Source organism: Ursus arctos, unplaced genomic scaffold (assembly GCF_023065955.2).
Source record: "Ursus arctos isolate Adak ecotype North America unplaced genomic scaffold, UrsArc2.0 scaffold_7, whole genome shotgun sequence".
NCBI lineage: Eukaryota > Metazoa > Chordata > Mammalia > Carnivora > Ursidae > Ursus > Ursus arctos.
Window position 1 is genome coordinate 15320297 of NW_026623089.1, and position 17044 is coordinate 15337340.

At 39.6% G+C, this 17044-nt stretch overlaps 1 protein-coding gene across 2 annotated transcripts in view; it reads right to left on the minus strand.

Moving 5' to 3' along the window:
• Positions 1 to 8401: 8401 nt before the first annotated feature.
• FHIP2A (FHF complex subunit HOOK interacting protein 2A) overlaps positions 8402 to 17044 on the minus strand; it is a 34316-nt gene continuing 25673 nt past the window's right edge. For both annotated transcript variants that reach the window (XM_044382178.3, XM_026494200.4), the window contains 4 exons: positions 16583 to 16726; positions 12237 to 12377; positions 11786 to 11889; positions 8402 to 11685 (listed from right to left, as the gene is read on the minus strand). In XM_044382178.3, the coding sequence (XP_044238113.1) occupies positions 11580 to 11685; positions 11786 to 11889; positions 12237 to 12377; positions 16583 to 16726 (495 nt within the window). In that variant the 3' untranslated portion in view covers positions 8402 to 11579. The remainder of the gene's footprint in view (positions 11686 to 11785; positions 11890 to 12236; positions 12378 to 16582; positions 16727 to 17044) is intronic.

Genomic DNA, 17044 nt, shown 5'->3' on the forward strand with positions numbered 1-17044 from the left:
CCCTTCTTTCTTCTGGATCTTTTCATGTTCCTTTCTTCTCCCACATCCTTTCTTCCTGTTTCTCTTCCCCCGCAGGGGAGGAGTTTTATCTTCCCTCACAGATCAAGGCAGGTCCGCACAGCATGTCACACTCTCCTCACAGGATGTAAAGGAGAACAATCAATCGTTTAAGTAAAGAAAAACATCAAAATCGGCTCTGTCTGCAGTCAAAACCCACACCTGTCTTCCTCCCCGCGGTGCGCACACGGCCTGGGCCCCAAGCCTCTAAGCCCGCGCCCTCCCCACAGAGCTGAGCTCTTCGGGCGCCAAGAGCGGCCTGCAATTCCCTGTGGCAACAGCACTTACCAGCGGCTCATGTTTAATGCAAGCGAGCTTCTGAGACAGAAGAGCTTTCAAGATACAGCTTAAGAGACATACATGCTGCCCTTTGCAGAGCAAACACAAGTATACAAAGCCAACGTGGGTTTTCCTATTTTACAGTAATTGTGTTCTCATCTGTACAGACTGAAACAAACCGGTTTTGTCAGAAGAACGGAAAATCCGTATCCACAGGTCTCCGTGGCCTAGAGAGGCCGAGGTTGTCTCCCACAAGTTGTAAAATGAAGAAATGCAGAAATAAGGTCATAAAAGTTATAGTTGATTGTAAATGGTTATCATTAGCGAGTTAATATTTTTAACACAAAAGCCATGAGGCAATAGCATTGTCCTAGTTACAAGCTAGTTACAGGATTTGTAGAGAGTAATACTTCAGGGCGCCAGAGGTAATGGGATACAGGGGTAAGCCTGTATTTTGAAAAACTTCTTTTGATTCTGTCAGTATATGATTCCTTTGGAAACAACCTAAGTCTCAAATTGAAATCTTTTGCGCGGCCACGTTCCCGCTAATAATATTGGTGACACCGGCGGTTTCTGTGCTGTGATCATGGACATGAACTCTTGTCTCTGAATAAATTCTACAGCTCGCTCCGCTGTGTCGCCCATTCGGAATAGTTCTGTTAGTATATCAAAGTCCTCTAGCTTGTTGTAAGAATGCTCAGGTTGGAAGGGCTTTTCAAATACCATGCAATTAGTCCAACAGCCTTTCTTAGGCTATTTGGACCCAAAAGCACCAGGCCGAGTCAATGCATTGCTGCAGAACTCAATTTTTTAAAGGGCCCTGGTGCTCCCTGAAGAAACTCTGATTCCAGGATTGCGGCAGGAAGTGGGTGAGATGAGCTTGGAGCATCTTGCAGTGTCAGGAAGTAAGGACTTGTTTCAAAACAGACAGAAACCCTTTCCTTGATGGGGATTGTCAAAGGGGCATAGGAGCCAAGTGAAAGAGCTCCCAATGGCTAGACTGGAGTAATTTGAGCAACAAAACTAATGAAGCAGTATTGGACTATAACCCAACGTATAAAATAAATATCCATGAGTCAATATTGACATAAATGATTGAACAAATAGGGGTGCCTGGGTGGCTCAGTCAGTTAAGTGTCTGACTCTTGGTTTTGGCTCAGGTCATGATCTCAGAGTCCTGAGTGGTGGGGATTCTCTGCCTCTCTCTCTCTCTCTCTCCCTCTGCCCCTCCCCTCACTTGTGTGCACACAGGCACTCTCTCTCTCAAAAATAAATAAATAAAATATTTTCTAAATAAGTAAGTAAATAAATTGAACAAATGATTGAACAAATAAATGGGAGGGTGGATACAAATTTTCCTTAGAGAAGAATTCCGAATAATTTATGTAGCCTCTCCAGCCTCAAGAAGATTTCTTAAGTGTGGGTTATGAGGGCACCTAGCTGGCTCAGTCAGAGGAGCACGTGACTCTTGTTCTCGGGGTTGTGAGTTCGAGCGCCATGTTGGGGGTAGAGTTTACTTAAAAAAAAGTGTGGGCTACGCACTTGCTTCCAAAGAGGACAGTATGGAAAGGGGTGGGGCATAATTTATTGGGAACAGAGTCAAACAAAGATAAAATAGAACATTCAGTCCGGTCAAATGTATGGACTTGGATGTACTTACCTGAATTTGGATTGAGTGTGTTAGTTCACCCAGCCGGAAGTGGCCCAAGGGGTTTTCTCAGTTGATTCAATGAAATGTATTCTCATTAGTGACCTACATTCAATGAGTTGAGATGCCTAGTTTCCTGGTGTCATGTAGAAAACGAATCCAAAGACTTAGGGAGATAGGGATGTGGATTTACAGGGGGCACAAATTCCCAACCATATCTCCTGATGGGGTCCAGGTGGCATTATCTTCATTAAAGTATTAAGAAAGATTATTAATGAGGGAAGCATCAGCATCCTGAAGAGTTCTGTGGAGACTATCGTCCCTAGGCTGGAGTTGATAATGGAAGATACTGCCACTGAGATGGGTCCTGTCAGGAAGAAAGAAACTATGTCACAGGCATTTCAGTAGAGGAAATTTAATATGGGAATTAGTCACGGTAAGGTTAGGGGGGCTGAACAAGGAAAAAGGGTCATTCACTGAGTTCACCCATTAATACTAACCCAGGAAGCAGGAACCTGGGGCTGAGACAGCGAAGGGAAGAGGCAGTGGTTATAGGCTTGGTAGCGTGGAGGAAGGCTCTAGAAAGCTGAGGCTCAGGCCTCCAAGGGGGGAGCTGCCACGCTGCGTCTGGAGGAGCTTAAAGCATACAGGGGCTGAACCCAGTGCTGAGGTGACAGGTCAGGAACAGCAAGCAAACTCAAAGATAGAAGTTCCTCCTCCCCTCTTCCTGTTTCCCCTCCTCCCTGTAGAAACTCCTATCGACAAAACCTAGTAGAAAACCAGTGGGTAAAGGAGAAATCTAGTTTATGGGATCCTAGCGCAGCATCATTAAACAGTATAGAAGAGTAGATTTGGAACTGAGGGACAAGAGCTTGATAACCTGCACAGAACTTGCCTTATCAACCACTACTTCAAAAAGCAAACCTCTCAAAGAGAGGCACTTTCTTGAAATTCCATCCTCTTGTCGTAGCCAGACAGGATTTTAGTAAACATTGGTTGAGCTTCATGGATGATGTTACTATAATCCTGGGACAAACAATCTATTTTGGACCTCAGACCTCAACATTTACGAACGTAGCACTTGATTATAGTGTTTTATGTATCTAGCTAAAAATATTTTTCCACTCCAAGCAGGATCATTCTGGAAAGTTCTATCAGGAACGCAGAGCTCTGCCTTGGTATAAGTGGGGTAGCCCCCTGTCAACAGCGGTCTGATGAATAGAAGTAATGAGGGCAGCTTACCTACCCGTTAAATACTTCCTTCTTTTTTAATCATGGTAAGTGTCAGGGATCAGCTTCCATGGTGATGTGGGGATTTCTGTAGCGTTTTCAGATAATATATATATATATATATATATATAATGCAGAGTCTGAGAAACTTGCAAGGTCTTTCCAAATATAATCCAGACACCAGTAGAAAAACTCAGCATTTACATCTGTCCAACATCTCTCTTAACCAAAAAAGGCCACTAGTGAGGCTCTCTGTTCTAAGGACTTAATGGCATTAGCTGAATGAGTGATCACAGAACTTACTGGAGGAAAGACCAAAATACAATATGCTTGTATCAGAAAGTATAGCAGTGGCATACTCTATGAGGACAAAGAACTTTTCATAATGGCCTCAAAATGGTGTTGATAGTGAAATGCTCAGCCCAGAATTATTTATGTCAAATTAATTACACTTACGTTGTCTTTTTCTTTCTATTGAAATAAAAATGACAATAAATGAGCAACACTACTTGGCAAGATATATATCAGCTTTTTCTTTGAAATACCCAACTCAATGAATATCAATTATATTATATGCTATCCATGAAAACACTCCAACCTTTAAGAACCATGCAAAATTATTTTTATTTCAATGTCAAATTCCAAAGAAAAACACTTAGAAATTGCTACGTACATTTGCATTTATGGCTCTTATTATTTTTAGGATGTGGTTTTGAACCCAACTTCCAATGAGTCATGTGCTCTTGCCAACAGTATTTTCAGGGAAAGGTTTACTTGTAGCTGCATCACATTGGATCATTTTAGGGATAATGCAACTCTTTATAGAACGGAACCTGTTTATCATCAAGGAGTCCAAAGGTACATGGACTATTGGGTTAATATTTATATCCTAAAAGTACATGTTTTCTCCTCAATTTCCATTTCTGTGGTAGCCCACCACCAATTAAACTTAAGAAATAGATGATCTATTGTCTAATCATTTCTAAAACAGAATGGAAATAAAGATTGCAGGACACTGTAATAATTGAAACAGCCAAACAAAGATTTTAGAACCATAAAATGCTCTGTGAGTTGCTACATTCAACAATGTAGAGCTACAGGATAAAGAGATTTAAGAAGGAAGGCATATTTTAAACATGGAAGAATAATGTTTAAGGAATGGCTAATTTGTTTCTCTCTAGAAATCTTCAGTACATGGTTCTCTGGGGAAGTCTAATCAATTAAAACCCAACATGCTATTCCATTTGTGAGTGGCATGAGAAATACATTTCTCGTGTTATTACATAAATGAATCTCATCTTCAGGGCTTTGAAATATAACTTCATCCAGACTATAGTGAATTTGTATGCCATCTCATCCGTCTGCATTACAGTGAAATTGATTTTATGATTCCTTACTCATAAATTATAGGCCCGAGGCAATAACAGGCTTGGAGATGCCTTTGCTTTGTCTTCTCTATTCTCACGGGCTGGGCGTGTCATCTGCTTTCTTTTTTTCTGAACCACGTCTAGCTCTTCAAGCGTGCAACTCTGGTTGTAGTTCTCAACCTAAAAGATGTGTTTTGAGAAACAGTGGTCTGTTAGACCCAGGATGTGTTCTTGGCTTGCTTGGATTCTCTAACCTGAATATTATCCCTGAAGCCCTTGGCACATTATTGGAATTAAACGTTTTGTTAAGAATTAACAGAATGATCACCATGCAAATTAATGCACCTAACAACATGAGTACCATTAGGAAACTAACAGCTATAAACGTCAATGGATGTCTTCCTTCTTTCCTTGCCCTCACCTCCTCAAACGAGAGCAAAGTAACCCATGGTAATGCTTGAGCTTCTGGCAGTCCTACTGGGTCCCCTTTCATGTCAGGATTTGGTTAGTCACCAAGAGAATTTGGGGCACCTGGGTGGCTCAGTAGGTTGAGCGGCCGACTCTTGATTTCGGATCAGGTCATGATCTCAGGGTTGTGGGATTGAGCCCCGCATTGGGCTTTGTGCTCAGCGTGCAGTCTACTTGTCCCTCTCCTTCTACTCCTCCCCCACTCATGCTCTCTCTCTCAAATAAATAAAATCTAAAAAAAAAAAAAGAGAGAGTCAAGAGAATTATTACCTCCCCTCCCCTTTTAAAAAGCGAATTTCTGCTGGTTGATATATTGACTAGTCTAATTAGAGTGAAGAGCAAGATCAAAATATAAAACTATAAAACATACTGAATTTCCTTCAATTTCTCAGATTCACCCTTGGGAGACCAGGTAATTCCTTGAGGCTACGTCCAGATGACTGAGGGTAGGAAGGGAAACATGTCAGGTCTCTTCATTTTGCTCCCTGACAGGGATGACCCCTAGGTTGTCCTGCCTTGAGGCTTGACCTCAGCCTTAAATTTCAGGACTGGGAGTTATGAAATGAGAACCTGTGGAGGTTTAGACATTCCAGCCATCTCCCATCCAGCCTGTGGCTTCTGAATTCATCTCTCCTGTCTCCGTCAACTCCAGCTGGGTCCCAACTGGATATGCAGCCACCTTGTGCCGCAATAAAGAATGGTGGTCAAGGGCGCATTGAGATAAAGCAAGGAGAAAAGTTTGGTGCTATGAATATTTTACTAAACCAAATTTTATGCCTCATGTTCCAGTCATTTTTAAAGCCTACTTCAACCTTGTGGTTTTAGGATTTCAGTTGACTTCTCGCCTTCTATGTAACTGTAAAAAGAGGTCATTTAAATCAGAACAGTTTACTACTATTCACCAACTGAGAAAATATGGGCCCCAAAGCACAATTGTTTGGGCTGGTGCTTTATACCAATCTCAGAATGAAGAATGTGAAACAAAACAGTTAATTGTGGTGAATGTAACAGGATACAGAACCGCGTTCCATCTCTCGCTGACTTGACTTTATGGTTATGGCTTCTCGAAATATGCAGCGTATCTCTAGTTCCAAGTAAGAATGTAATTCAGTCAAGACTTGAGTTTTAGATTTTCCCGTTAGGTAAAACACTACAGTTGACCCTTGAACAACACAGGTTTAAACAGCACACATCCACTTGCAAATTTTTTGGCTGTAGCACATGATTGAAAATGTATTTCTCGGGGCACCTGGGTGGCTCAGTCGTTAAGCGTCTGCCTTTGGCTCAGGGCATGATCCCAGCGTTCTGGGATGGAGCCCCGCATCGGGCTTCTCTGCTAGGAGCCTGCTTCTTCCTCTCCCACTCCCCATGCTTGTGTTCTCTCTCTCGCTAGCTATCTCTCTCTCTGTCAAATAAATAAAATCTTAAAAAAAAAAAAAAAAAAGAAAAGAAAATGTATTTCTCTTATGATTTTCTTTTCTTTATTTTTTAAAGATTTTATTTATTTATTTGTCAGAGATAGAGACAGCCAGCGAGAGAGGGAACACAAGCAGGGGGAGTGGGAGAGGAAGAAGCAGGCTCATAGCAGAGGAGCCTGATGTGGGGCTCGATCCCACAACGCCGGGATCACGCCCTGAGCCAAAGGCAGACGCTTAACCACTGTGCCACCCAGGCGCCCCTCTCTTATGATTTTCTTAATAACAGTTTTTCTCTAGCTTACTTTACTGTGAGAGTACAGTACATAATACACATAACACAGAAAATATCTGTTGACAATTTTTTGTTACATTATATACAGATTTTTTGACTTCATGGTGGGGGGTGGGATGAACCTCCCTGACACCCTGGTGTTGTTCAAGGGTTAACACTACTTCTTGCTCCCCGTGTTCTCACAACACTTGGGTGCAACAGCATTCACCAGCGCGGGCTGGAATTTGTGTCAGCACACTGAACCGGCCTCACCTGTGGCTGTGACTTCTTGAGGGCAGAAACTGCTTCTTGTTTTCCCAGCACGTTAAAAACTGGCTCATCCCAAGTTCTCAGTAACTATTTGTGGAATAATCAAATTATTGTTTTGTTTTTGATGGCATATTTTTGACACATTTAGAAACGCTATTATAACACAGAAAACCCTCTGATGCACACGGCAGTCAAACCCTGAACAGGGAGTGTACATGATACCGGCTTCGGTGGGGCTCCCTGACACGCACGGTCAGGTACAGACCAAGTACAATGAAAAGCCCGTCTCCTAGGAGCTGGGCCCATGAGCAACCGCCTTCCTAACTGGGTAAGACCAACTAAAACCTATTCCATTTCTTCTATCCATGGATCCTTCAGCATCCATCTGTCACCCAGTGCTTCTGCTGGCTTGTTTGTTTCGTTTGGGTCTGTTTGTTTGGTTTTGTTTTTTGAGAAAGAGGTATAACTTTTACTTGAGTTACTCTCACAAAATTTCGACTTTAACAATTTTAGGTCAATTCTTAAAATTTTCCTTGCGATAACTAGTTTTCCAGATGAAACACTGCAAATTTCTTAATGAATAGCAGCCTGAACAGGTTTTGGGACTAGGGGTCTGATGACACCTCCCTAAAATGCAGTTTTCTTTTTTGGCATCTCGAGGCAAGAAGGGTAATTTCAACTCCTCAATGTCTAAACCTCCCTCCCTACATCCTTTGAACCTGTTCTCCTCTTTAAGTCCTTCTAAAACTATTTTGAGTAACAGTGGCTGGAAAGATCCTGGGTAGGTGGGATTAGTGATTATGTTTCTTTCTCTCCCTGGCTGTGCCGTGTATTATATGTTTCTTTCAGGTTCCATTAGGGCAGTTTGGCAAATATTCAAATGAGCAGAATAAGCCTAGAGTCTAATTGTCTTACGTGTCCGTTAAAGAAAACAGTTTTTATCTGTGTTACAAATATGTTACGAAATAACTCTTATTACGAATTGTTGTTCTAAGACATGTATAAACGCTCCTTCCTTTAAGGATGTGATTATTAAGGAGTGGGGTCGAGGGTGTACAATGAGGCTTGCTCAGGGGGATTTTTCAAGCTGTACATTTTCCGTCCACAAATATCCTGATTCTATTCCTTCTTGTTCTCTCCCTGGAATCAATGCTATAGTGACCCATGAATTGTTGTGTGTCATACCTTTTTTTTTTTTTTTTAAGTTGCATACCCAATGTGGGGGCTTGAACCCACAACCTTCCAATCAAGAGTCGCATAGCTGCACCCACGGAGCTGGCCAGGCACCCTGATGTGCACCACATCCTGCTGTGCGTGATGAATTACTGTTTTAGACTTACCAGTGAATAAAATGTTTTCAGGTAGAATTCTATAAAAATATAAGACACTTTGCTTAAATTACATTATTTATTTTTAGATTATCCCTCTTAGTCCTGCATGCATCATTAGCACAAAAAGTTGAACTTAATCACAACCTCCTTTTGAAGAGAGAGTAGGTACACAATCGCCATCAGGAAGAGTTCTTCTTCACAGATGGCCCAAGAATTCTGGCCTTGGTAATACTGTCAGTAACCTACACAATGTTCAATAGAAAAATTTACCAAATATCCTTTGTTTAATGTAAACAAGGCAGGAGGCCAGAGTATTACAGTAACACTATTTTACAGGGCCCAGAAATATGATTATCTATCATGTTTTAACATACCAAGTGTCACAATGACATGCATATTTTGATTAATCGTACAACCCAAAATATAACTGCCATATAATTTGTGGTTTTAGCACTTTACTACAACTTTTGTCAATACCTGTGAACCTCATAATTAAATGGAAATTGTATATTAAAGCGATAATTTATGGAAATATGTTACCATGAATTATGAAGTAATTCCATAATTTGTGCCCCGTAAAATTAAGTGTAACAACTTTACACTAGCAACAGTGTAAGCAAGCTAAGGATTTTGGTCCTTTTATATATATATATATACACACACACATATATATATACACATGTACATACATAATAATGTACAATTAAACCAAAGGGCTATGAATCCTCTCATAGCTTCCATATTGCACAGACAGATACATTATGAAAACATTACACAGTTATAATGTGAGTACTACAATGATAATTGGCTGAGGACAAATCTGAGTTCTATCAAGTAAAGAATGTGGCTCATTACTAAAAATAAAGTCAAAGACTATACTGTTAGAGAGAAAGTTAAAAAAATGTGCATACCTATTTATACTGATGTGAAGCAGGGCTAGAATTCGGCTTGGAACTTGCTATGGCAATCAGTTGTTAAGGTGGTACTTTCCACCCAACACAGTGCACTTGAGTCACTGTTTTTGCAAGTACTGAGTAACAGAAATATTCAGCTTTCACAAGACAGTACAAAAAAGACTAGTAATGTAGCACATTGTTTCACTGACAAATCCAACTCACTGTGAGAACTTGTGCGGGCTCTAGGTCTGTCTGAACTAAACAGGAAGAAGAAAGAAAGAAAGAGAGAAGCTTAGAAGAGAAACAACTTATACCTTAAGTTTTAGCTGATGACAGATCAAAAGCATTACAATAACTTAGGAAAATAATTATGTTTTAAGAAGCAGCATACACACACAAAAATATAAAAGTTAAAGCTTTTCTGAGCTTGGTGTCATGTATTAGCTATAAGGTCCCATTGTGAAATCAAGGATAAAATAGTATTTGGCTTGAGAGGTAATATTGCTAATACACCCATTGAGCACTACAAAAACATTAAGAAATATCTAATATCTCTTAATGCCTTATTTTAAATAAACCTACATCAAAGTAGACCACAACTATGTCTCAAAATGGAAATGTTGCAGTGTTTCCTGCGTGGGCTGATCAATAAATACAGAGCACTGAACAATGCTTTTCCATCATTAAAAATCATTTGAAGAAAATCACGCGCAAAGTAACCATCTCCCACTTTTGTTTTTTTCCTTGTTCTGCTTAATAAATGTGCTTAGACTGAGCTAACAAAGATGTGCATTACATTAGAAATGCAGTCGTAACGTTGGTAAGCATGCTGGAGCCATGAATATTCATCATCTTTCGCTATTTTGTTCTTAATAAAAAGCCAAAATGAACTATAAGTCAGAAAAACAAATACAACAAAGTTAGCAGAAGGTGTAAAACACGCTTCTATGCATGTGCCACAGGACGTACAGCTGCAAACATGCTACATAAAACAACTGCTCACACCCTCTGAGCTGGAAATTCTGAGAGTCCGCTCCTCCCCCCAGTATCAGTAAATGCAAAGGGAAAGCGCAAAGTGCTGCTGCTTAACGTTTCAACAGAAAGAGGAGGAGGTGGAGGAGGAGAGGAAGAAGAAAGCTTAAGAGCAACATGTGAGTGGCAAGCATCACTTAAAGGAAGGCTAGACAGTGGATCAGCCAACAGCATTCTGTAAATCAAGGAGAAGCTTTGCTGAACCACCACACACAGTCCTTCATCTAGACCCAATCTACCCAAATTCCTTAACATGTAAACAGGACTGGTTTTCTTTTTAAATCTCTTCAGAATCATTTAAAACAGAAGACTGAACAAAATGAACAAAACAAAACAAAACTGTAAACACTGCAGAGGCCATTGGCATTTTGATTGCTCCCTAAGAGTTATCAGCTCCCCCAGACACTACCATGCATTTCAATAAGAAATCATATTATAAAGCAATTTTTATAAAGCAACTTTCAGAGAGGGACAGACAGAAGGAAAAAAAGGTTCTCAACCCAATATATGTTCATTAGCTTAAAAAAATACTATTTTAGCAAACATTACCAATGGCGAGCACAAGTTCAACATCGTTGCAAAAATGACACAGTTTAAATAGACTGGGACCCATACGTGAAAATCAATCACTGACATGGCTGTGTGCACAAAAGAGTAAAAGAACGTTTCTTTAAAAAATATATATTATATTAATCAAGAACTTCTTTGTCATATTAAATTGTTCTTCTTAGAAAAGCTGAAGAAAGTTAATGGTGCTCTACACATTTCTATCTCCTATTAACTCAACTCACTTGATGGTTTCTGAATTGTATTTTTTCTCATTTACAGTTTTTTTTTCATATTTTGTTTGATAAGAATTCTGACCTTAAAAAGTTATAAAATTAGTTTTTTTCTTTGCTACTTATTAATCCAAAAGAATATAAGCATTTGAGTCCCAGAGAATGTCAAAATGCCTTGCTACCTAAAAGGATATTAAAATAACAGAAATATCATCAAAGTCATGACATTAGAAATTTTGCAGCTTTTCACACAGGCATTAGAAATGCTTATTTCCTGAAGTTCCTTTGATTGTATCCTGGATTCAAGGACGTGCAATCTTACATACAGAACCATTATGGTAAAGCCAATGAAAACAACATTATACAGCATTTTACTAGAAGCGTCCATTCCGTGTGTTCTTAATGGTCCTGTCCAGTTTACAGCAGTACTTCATTTAAAAAGGCTTTTTATCCTCTCAGCTGGGCGAAGCAGAGTCTTTTTTGATGAAATGTGTACTACAGTTCTACTCCCTTAGTTACTTGGAGGGCGCTATTTACGGCGTGGAGGAAGCATGGTATTTCACGAATGCAATTGCCGCGAGCTCCTTACAGAACTCTTCCAGCACGATCACGCCCTCGAGCAGTGTGATGTGGTCAATGCTAGGAAAGGAAAGCAGGCAGTAAGTCAATTCAAGATACTATCACTTCATCAAGTTTTGGTGAATTTTTTAGATAAAAAACACGTAAAACACTGGCTTACATAGGGCCTTCAGGTTCCAAGCCAAGCAATCGCTTTCTGACTAACAGAAGCTTGGGAGTAAAGTCTGGAATACGCTGGATTCGGACCATCAGGTCTCCGACAACCTGCATCGGAGACAAAACGAACTGCGCTCCTGAAATCTACACGGGGATTTTCAGGATTAAAAAAAAAATACTCAACTTCCTATTACTAAATGAAGAATGTCACCCTTCACTATTCACATAACCATCTTTGGCAAAGGACTCACACCTGCTCCTTAAAATGTAAACGTTACCATTTAAAAAAATGAATTTTTCTTTTTTTCTCCACAGGCTTTAGGAAAATAATGACTTCTTGACGGTCTATAAATAGTATTTCCCATTACATAACACTAAGCACATACGATGGTAATGTTAATGGACATGTTTATCACAGGTTTTATCAATCCTAGAGAACAAAACTAAGAACTCACCCTGACGATGACAGAGAAGAGGGATCTACAGCCAGAAGCAAGGTTCACATAAGGATCCAAAAGGTACTCGTGTATGTGTGGATGGGGGAAGAGAGAAAGTCTAGATAACACGGAGGTGACTTGTAAATTTACATCATATGGCTATGGAGAGGTAAAAAAAGAAAGACATGTGACATCATTTATAATGCAGACACCTGAGTACTTCATTTACCACTTTAATTTGTTTTTCAGGAAAGGAAAATATTCCATCTTATTCCTCCCTCCACATGGTCTTCTGCAACAAGCACATCGATAACTAAGTTGGCTCTCACCATCTTAGTCAAAGTACATATATCACAGTGCTAAAACTTAGGAGAAAAAAAAAGCATGCATATAGATATATAGAAAAACAAATATATAACATAGTCATAATGTTTCTGTTTTATGCAGGATGTTCTAACTAAGGAAAGTGTTCCACGGGTCATCAAAACCCACTAAAGTGTCATATGTAACATTAAGAACAGCAACATAGGACACACTGAATATAAGACCAAAGATAGAAGGGAAGGTATTAAGATCTTTTAAAATATGGTAGTCTAATTTTAGAAAGGATATTTTTCATCTCTTAGATTATTCAACTACTGCCAGTTATCAAGAGCATGTATACAATAAAATAAAGTCAGAGAGATCACAGAACCTTCTCGGCAGAAGGAGAGTACTTGGGGATAGAAATAATCATCACATGGCTCACGGTGAATGAAAAGGTTCAAAATGGTGATTACAGACAAGGATCATCTCATTTACGGCAAGAACATTAATTCTCCCAAAACACTTACACATCTGGCTACAATTCCTCATACATTTTTTTGTATGTCGTATCACCATTTTGTTTGAATTCTAGTTTTTTTATTTTTAATCTGTTTACTCCACATAGAAAGAGGCTTGGAGATGCTTTACAGACTACATCAAAATCAAAGCAAAAGGCACACTGTACAAAAACAGTTGCTGTTAGCGTGCCTAGAACTTTCAACAGAAATCTCAATCCTTCCAACTTTCTTCTAAGCAGCCAAAGGAAACTGAGTGGCTGAGACAAAACTGACTTCCGTGGGAGGGCTGGGGGCGAGTGAGGAGCCCATGCTGAGCCTGGGGAAGAGAAAAGGGATTCGGGAGGAGTGAACGTTCACCACAGACCCTTATCTTAAAAAATAAAAAGAAACCCTTGATATAATGAACACCAATTAAGAAGCGAACATCTGGCCATTCGGAGGACACCAAATGCTAGGGCACGGGCCAGAGGATAGCGAGGTGCCGCTACACGGAGAGACCAAGTCCCGTGTTAGAAGTCCAACAGGGTTTTGTTGGTTTTTTTTTGTTTTTTTACCATGAAATTCGTGAACACAGATTTTCTGAAAGAAGAAAAACTATCCCTAAGTCACAATCGAGCCTCAAGGAAGACAGGTGAAAGGAGATGCTATTCCTGTGGAAGGATAATTTGAAGAGCATATTCACCAACTTGATAATATGTGCAACAGAATACAGCCTCCAGGACTCACTTCATAACAACGAATTCAGATGAAGTTGTATTTTAGGCACAAAGGAAACATTTTTAACAATCTTTAAGAAGAATGCATTAGGTAAAGCACGTGAACAAACTCCCTTAAAATACAACTTTAGTACAATTTTGTATGTGACTGGATTTCTGGCAGTTCAGATTTTTAGGTCACTATATTCTGCCATTTACAGGAACTGAAATAAGTCAACAGAATTTGGCTTTCAGCAAGAATGTAAGTAGCCACTTAAACTTTGTATTTTCTTTACAGGGTGTTCCTTTGGTTTTTAGCTTTATTTGAACAAGAATCTATGTCCTTGGTTGTTTGAGAAATTTAAGGCTGACTCAGATGATATTTTAACGTGAAAATGAAAACAAATTTCAACTACACAGAAATTGTCCTATCCCTGAAATGGTCTCTACTTCATAATGGTAATAACTTTAAAACAAGTTGGCCTTTTTTCTTTAATATGAATAACTCTTTCTTGGGTTAACAGTGTTTATATTATTTTGGATCTCTTTATTTTCTACTTTACATACAGTATTCACCTGAAATGAAAGCTAACCAGATTTTTCTGACGTATCAACTGGACTTGGCCCACCTTTGAGCTCACACTAAATACAAGGCCTGGATTTTAGGACAATCAACTTTGAATTAAAAGTATACTGATGACTGAGGGGGAAAAAAAAAAGCATACCAACGTCACCAGCAAACTCAAGCCTTCCCCTAAGAGCCTAATTTAGATAGCTAAAACAATATGATTTATTCATATTACATCAAAATTTAATATAATAGCCTCTGAAATTTCTAAAAACTCCTGTACTTAACAGGAGTTTGTATTTTTTAAAGTATTTTGAATTGTTTTCTTCATTTAATTCTTCCAAGAAAATCTAAGTAGGAGGTTATGGCGAGTAGTACCAGCGTCATCTTAACATGAAGAAAACGTGACCGGTGGTGCAGTTGCCCGAGGTCACGCTCTCCCCTGTCGGGGCAGAGAAGGTGAACCTACCCCCCTACATTTCTCCTGGTGCTCTTTACATTCTGCTTATGGGCCTCAGCATTTCACTATCTTTATAAAATCATCACAAATAACACTAAATGTTGGTGTTACAAGGTATTTTAGAAAAATTAACATCGTGACAACACAACAGTATGAATTATGAACGCGTGGGTCATAATTTCTCAATCAGACATACAGGCCACGAGCTACGCCACTCATTAACTGTAGTAAATGTTTAATCCCAGGCTGGTTACCCTGACCCTGTTTCTATACCAAGCAAACGTCATCCTCAACAAAACACACTCAGAAAAGAAAGAAAATGAAACGAAACCAGGCATGCTTAGCACACCAGGACTCATGACTATCTCTGAGATCTGATTACGCAACGTTCTTACCAAAAAAAGCTTGGAAAATCAAGGGTTTTAAGACCAAAGGTTTGAGGCTGGGGCCTGTACCGAACCAGCTGTAAGTCGCATTAACTGCAACTCGGGATTCCTCACTGACACGGTATGACCAGAAGGTGACAGGAGAGCGGGCTGTGACATGCTAGCTGCTGAAATAAAAGGCGCTTTAAAGCGTTGCAGGATATTCTGCTTCCCGGTACCCTCTTATGTCAGCACTCCGCAAACTACAGGACAAAATATCCCAGATTCAAATGAAGCTTAGCAAACCGACGGCACAAAGCACACAACGAACTGCCGAACCCCGCGACCCGGGGGCTCCCACAGCCGATGTATATGGCATACTGCCTCCAAGAGCTGCACTTACCAACCAACCAACCAACCACGAGAAATACAGCACCTGCTAGTAAGAGGTTAAAAGAAAAAAGGACTTACTCTATCTCTTTACTGATTACTCCCAGAAACAGTACTGACTGAAGTCTAGCCCCGTGAAATACTTCTTAAATTATAATTTCTTTATTTGGCTTTCTGGGTATTGAAGACAGCCTGCTTAGGGAGTAAATTTCTTTTAGAACTCCCTATGCTCACATAAATATTTAACTAAAATGCTAAAAAGAACAAGTACTTTAATATACAATTTTAAACTAATTCCAAATTGGTTAGGTCAATTTCTATGTTGAGGCAAGTATTATGCCAGGTGGTTTTATTTCAAGCGTGTATCCCAGGGTGTAAAGCATTTCAAAGCTCTATCCTCACTTTGTTCATTTGTCAGGGAGAGAGGGAGGGAGGGAGGGGTTCTGTAATCCCAAATTCATTTCTCCTGAGGGCCAGATACACACAGACAGCAACATAGCAGCTGATGGTGCTTTTTATCTACCTTGGAATAAGTACATTCACCTTTTTCATTTCACCTCCCCCTTATGAAAACGAGTATCATTCATAAGTTCTTTGTCTGAAGAAGCAGATTCATCTAATATCGTTCTGTCATTTTAATAAGACCAGAGTGCTAGGGATTCAATTTGAAATGACATTTAAGGTCCTCTGAATTGAACTTTACAAGGTTGACTCAATCGGTATCTGTATTAACTGTACTATTAAAAAAAAGGGCTTTCTACGTCATACAAGAAAAGCATTCTAATCACCTCCAAAATGTGTGAAGGTTAAGACAATGGTCTGTAATGAGAAGTAAAATATATGATTCTGTAACAGCCATCAGGCTAAATAAAGGGTTCTAAACATAACGAATGCATCAGAAACACACCACCCGCTGGCAATCAAGCTTTACGAAAAAGTCATCTGGTGGAAAAACTAAGAAAACAAAACTACTTTATTAAAGATCTAAACTAAGACTTGCGACGAACCCATAGTGAATGGTTAACAAAATAATGCGAAAATTGGTATTTTAAAGCTTATTACCTGATCGAGAATTCTTCCCATTCTGTCAAATAAAACTTTCAGAAAATGCCCTTCGAAGAAAGTAGCTTCTAAATTGCACTTTTCCAATGCTTTTGGAGACCCAGGCCACTCCCATCTTAAGCAGATAGCACAGTAGTCCCGGAACTAGGGAAGAGCAATTGCATCATTAAAGAACAAACCAGAACAAATCGAGATTAAACAGAAATGACTTCCTCAAACAGGCATATAAGAATGCACCGGAGTGCCGAGCGTCTGTTCCGTGGGCAGCGGCCGGTGGGAGAGCGAGGGACTCAGGTACCAGGCTAACTCGAGGCACAGGTAAGCTGATAACCACCAGTACCAACATATGCTCCAGAAAAAATATGCACGAGTCTTCCTTTAGGGGAATTTAACTCTACTTATTTTTATAACAGCCTTAGAGAAAATTTAAAAAGTAAAGTAAGCCCTAGCCACATTTTCCAG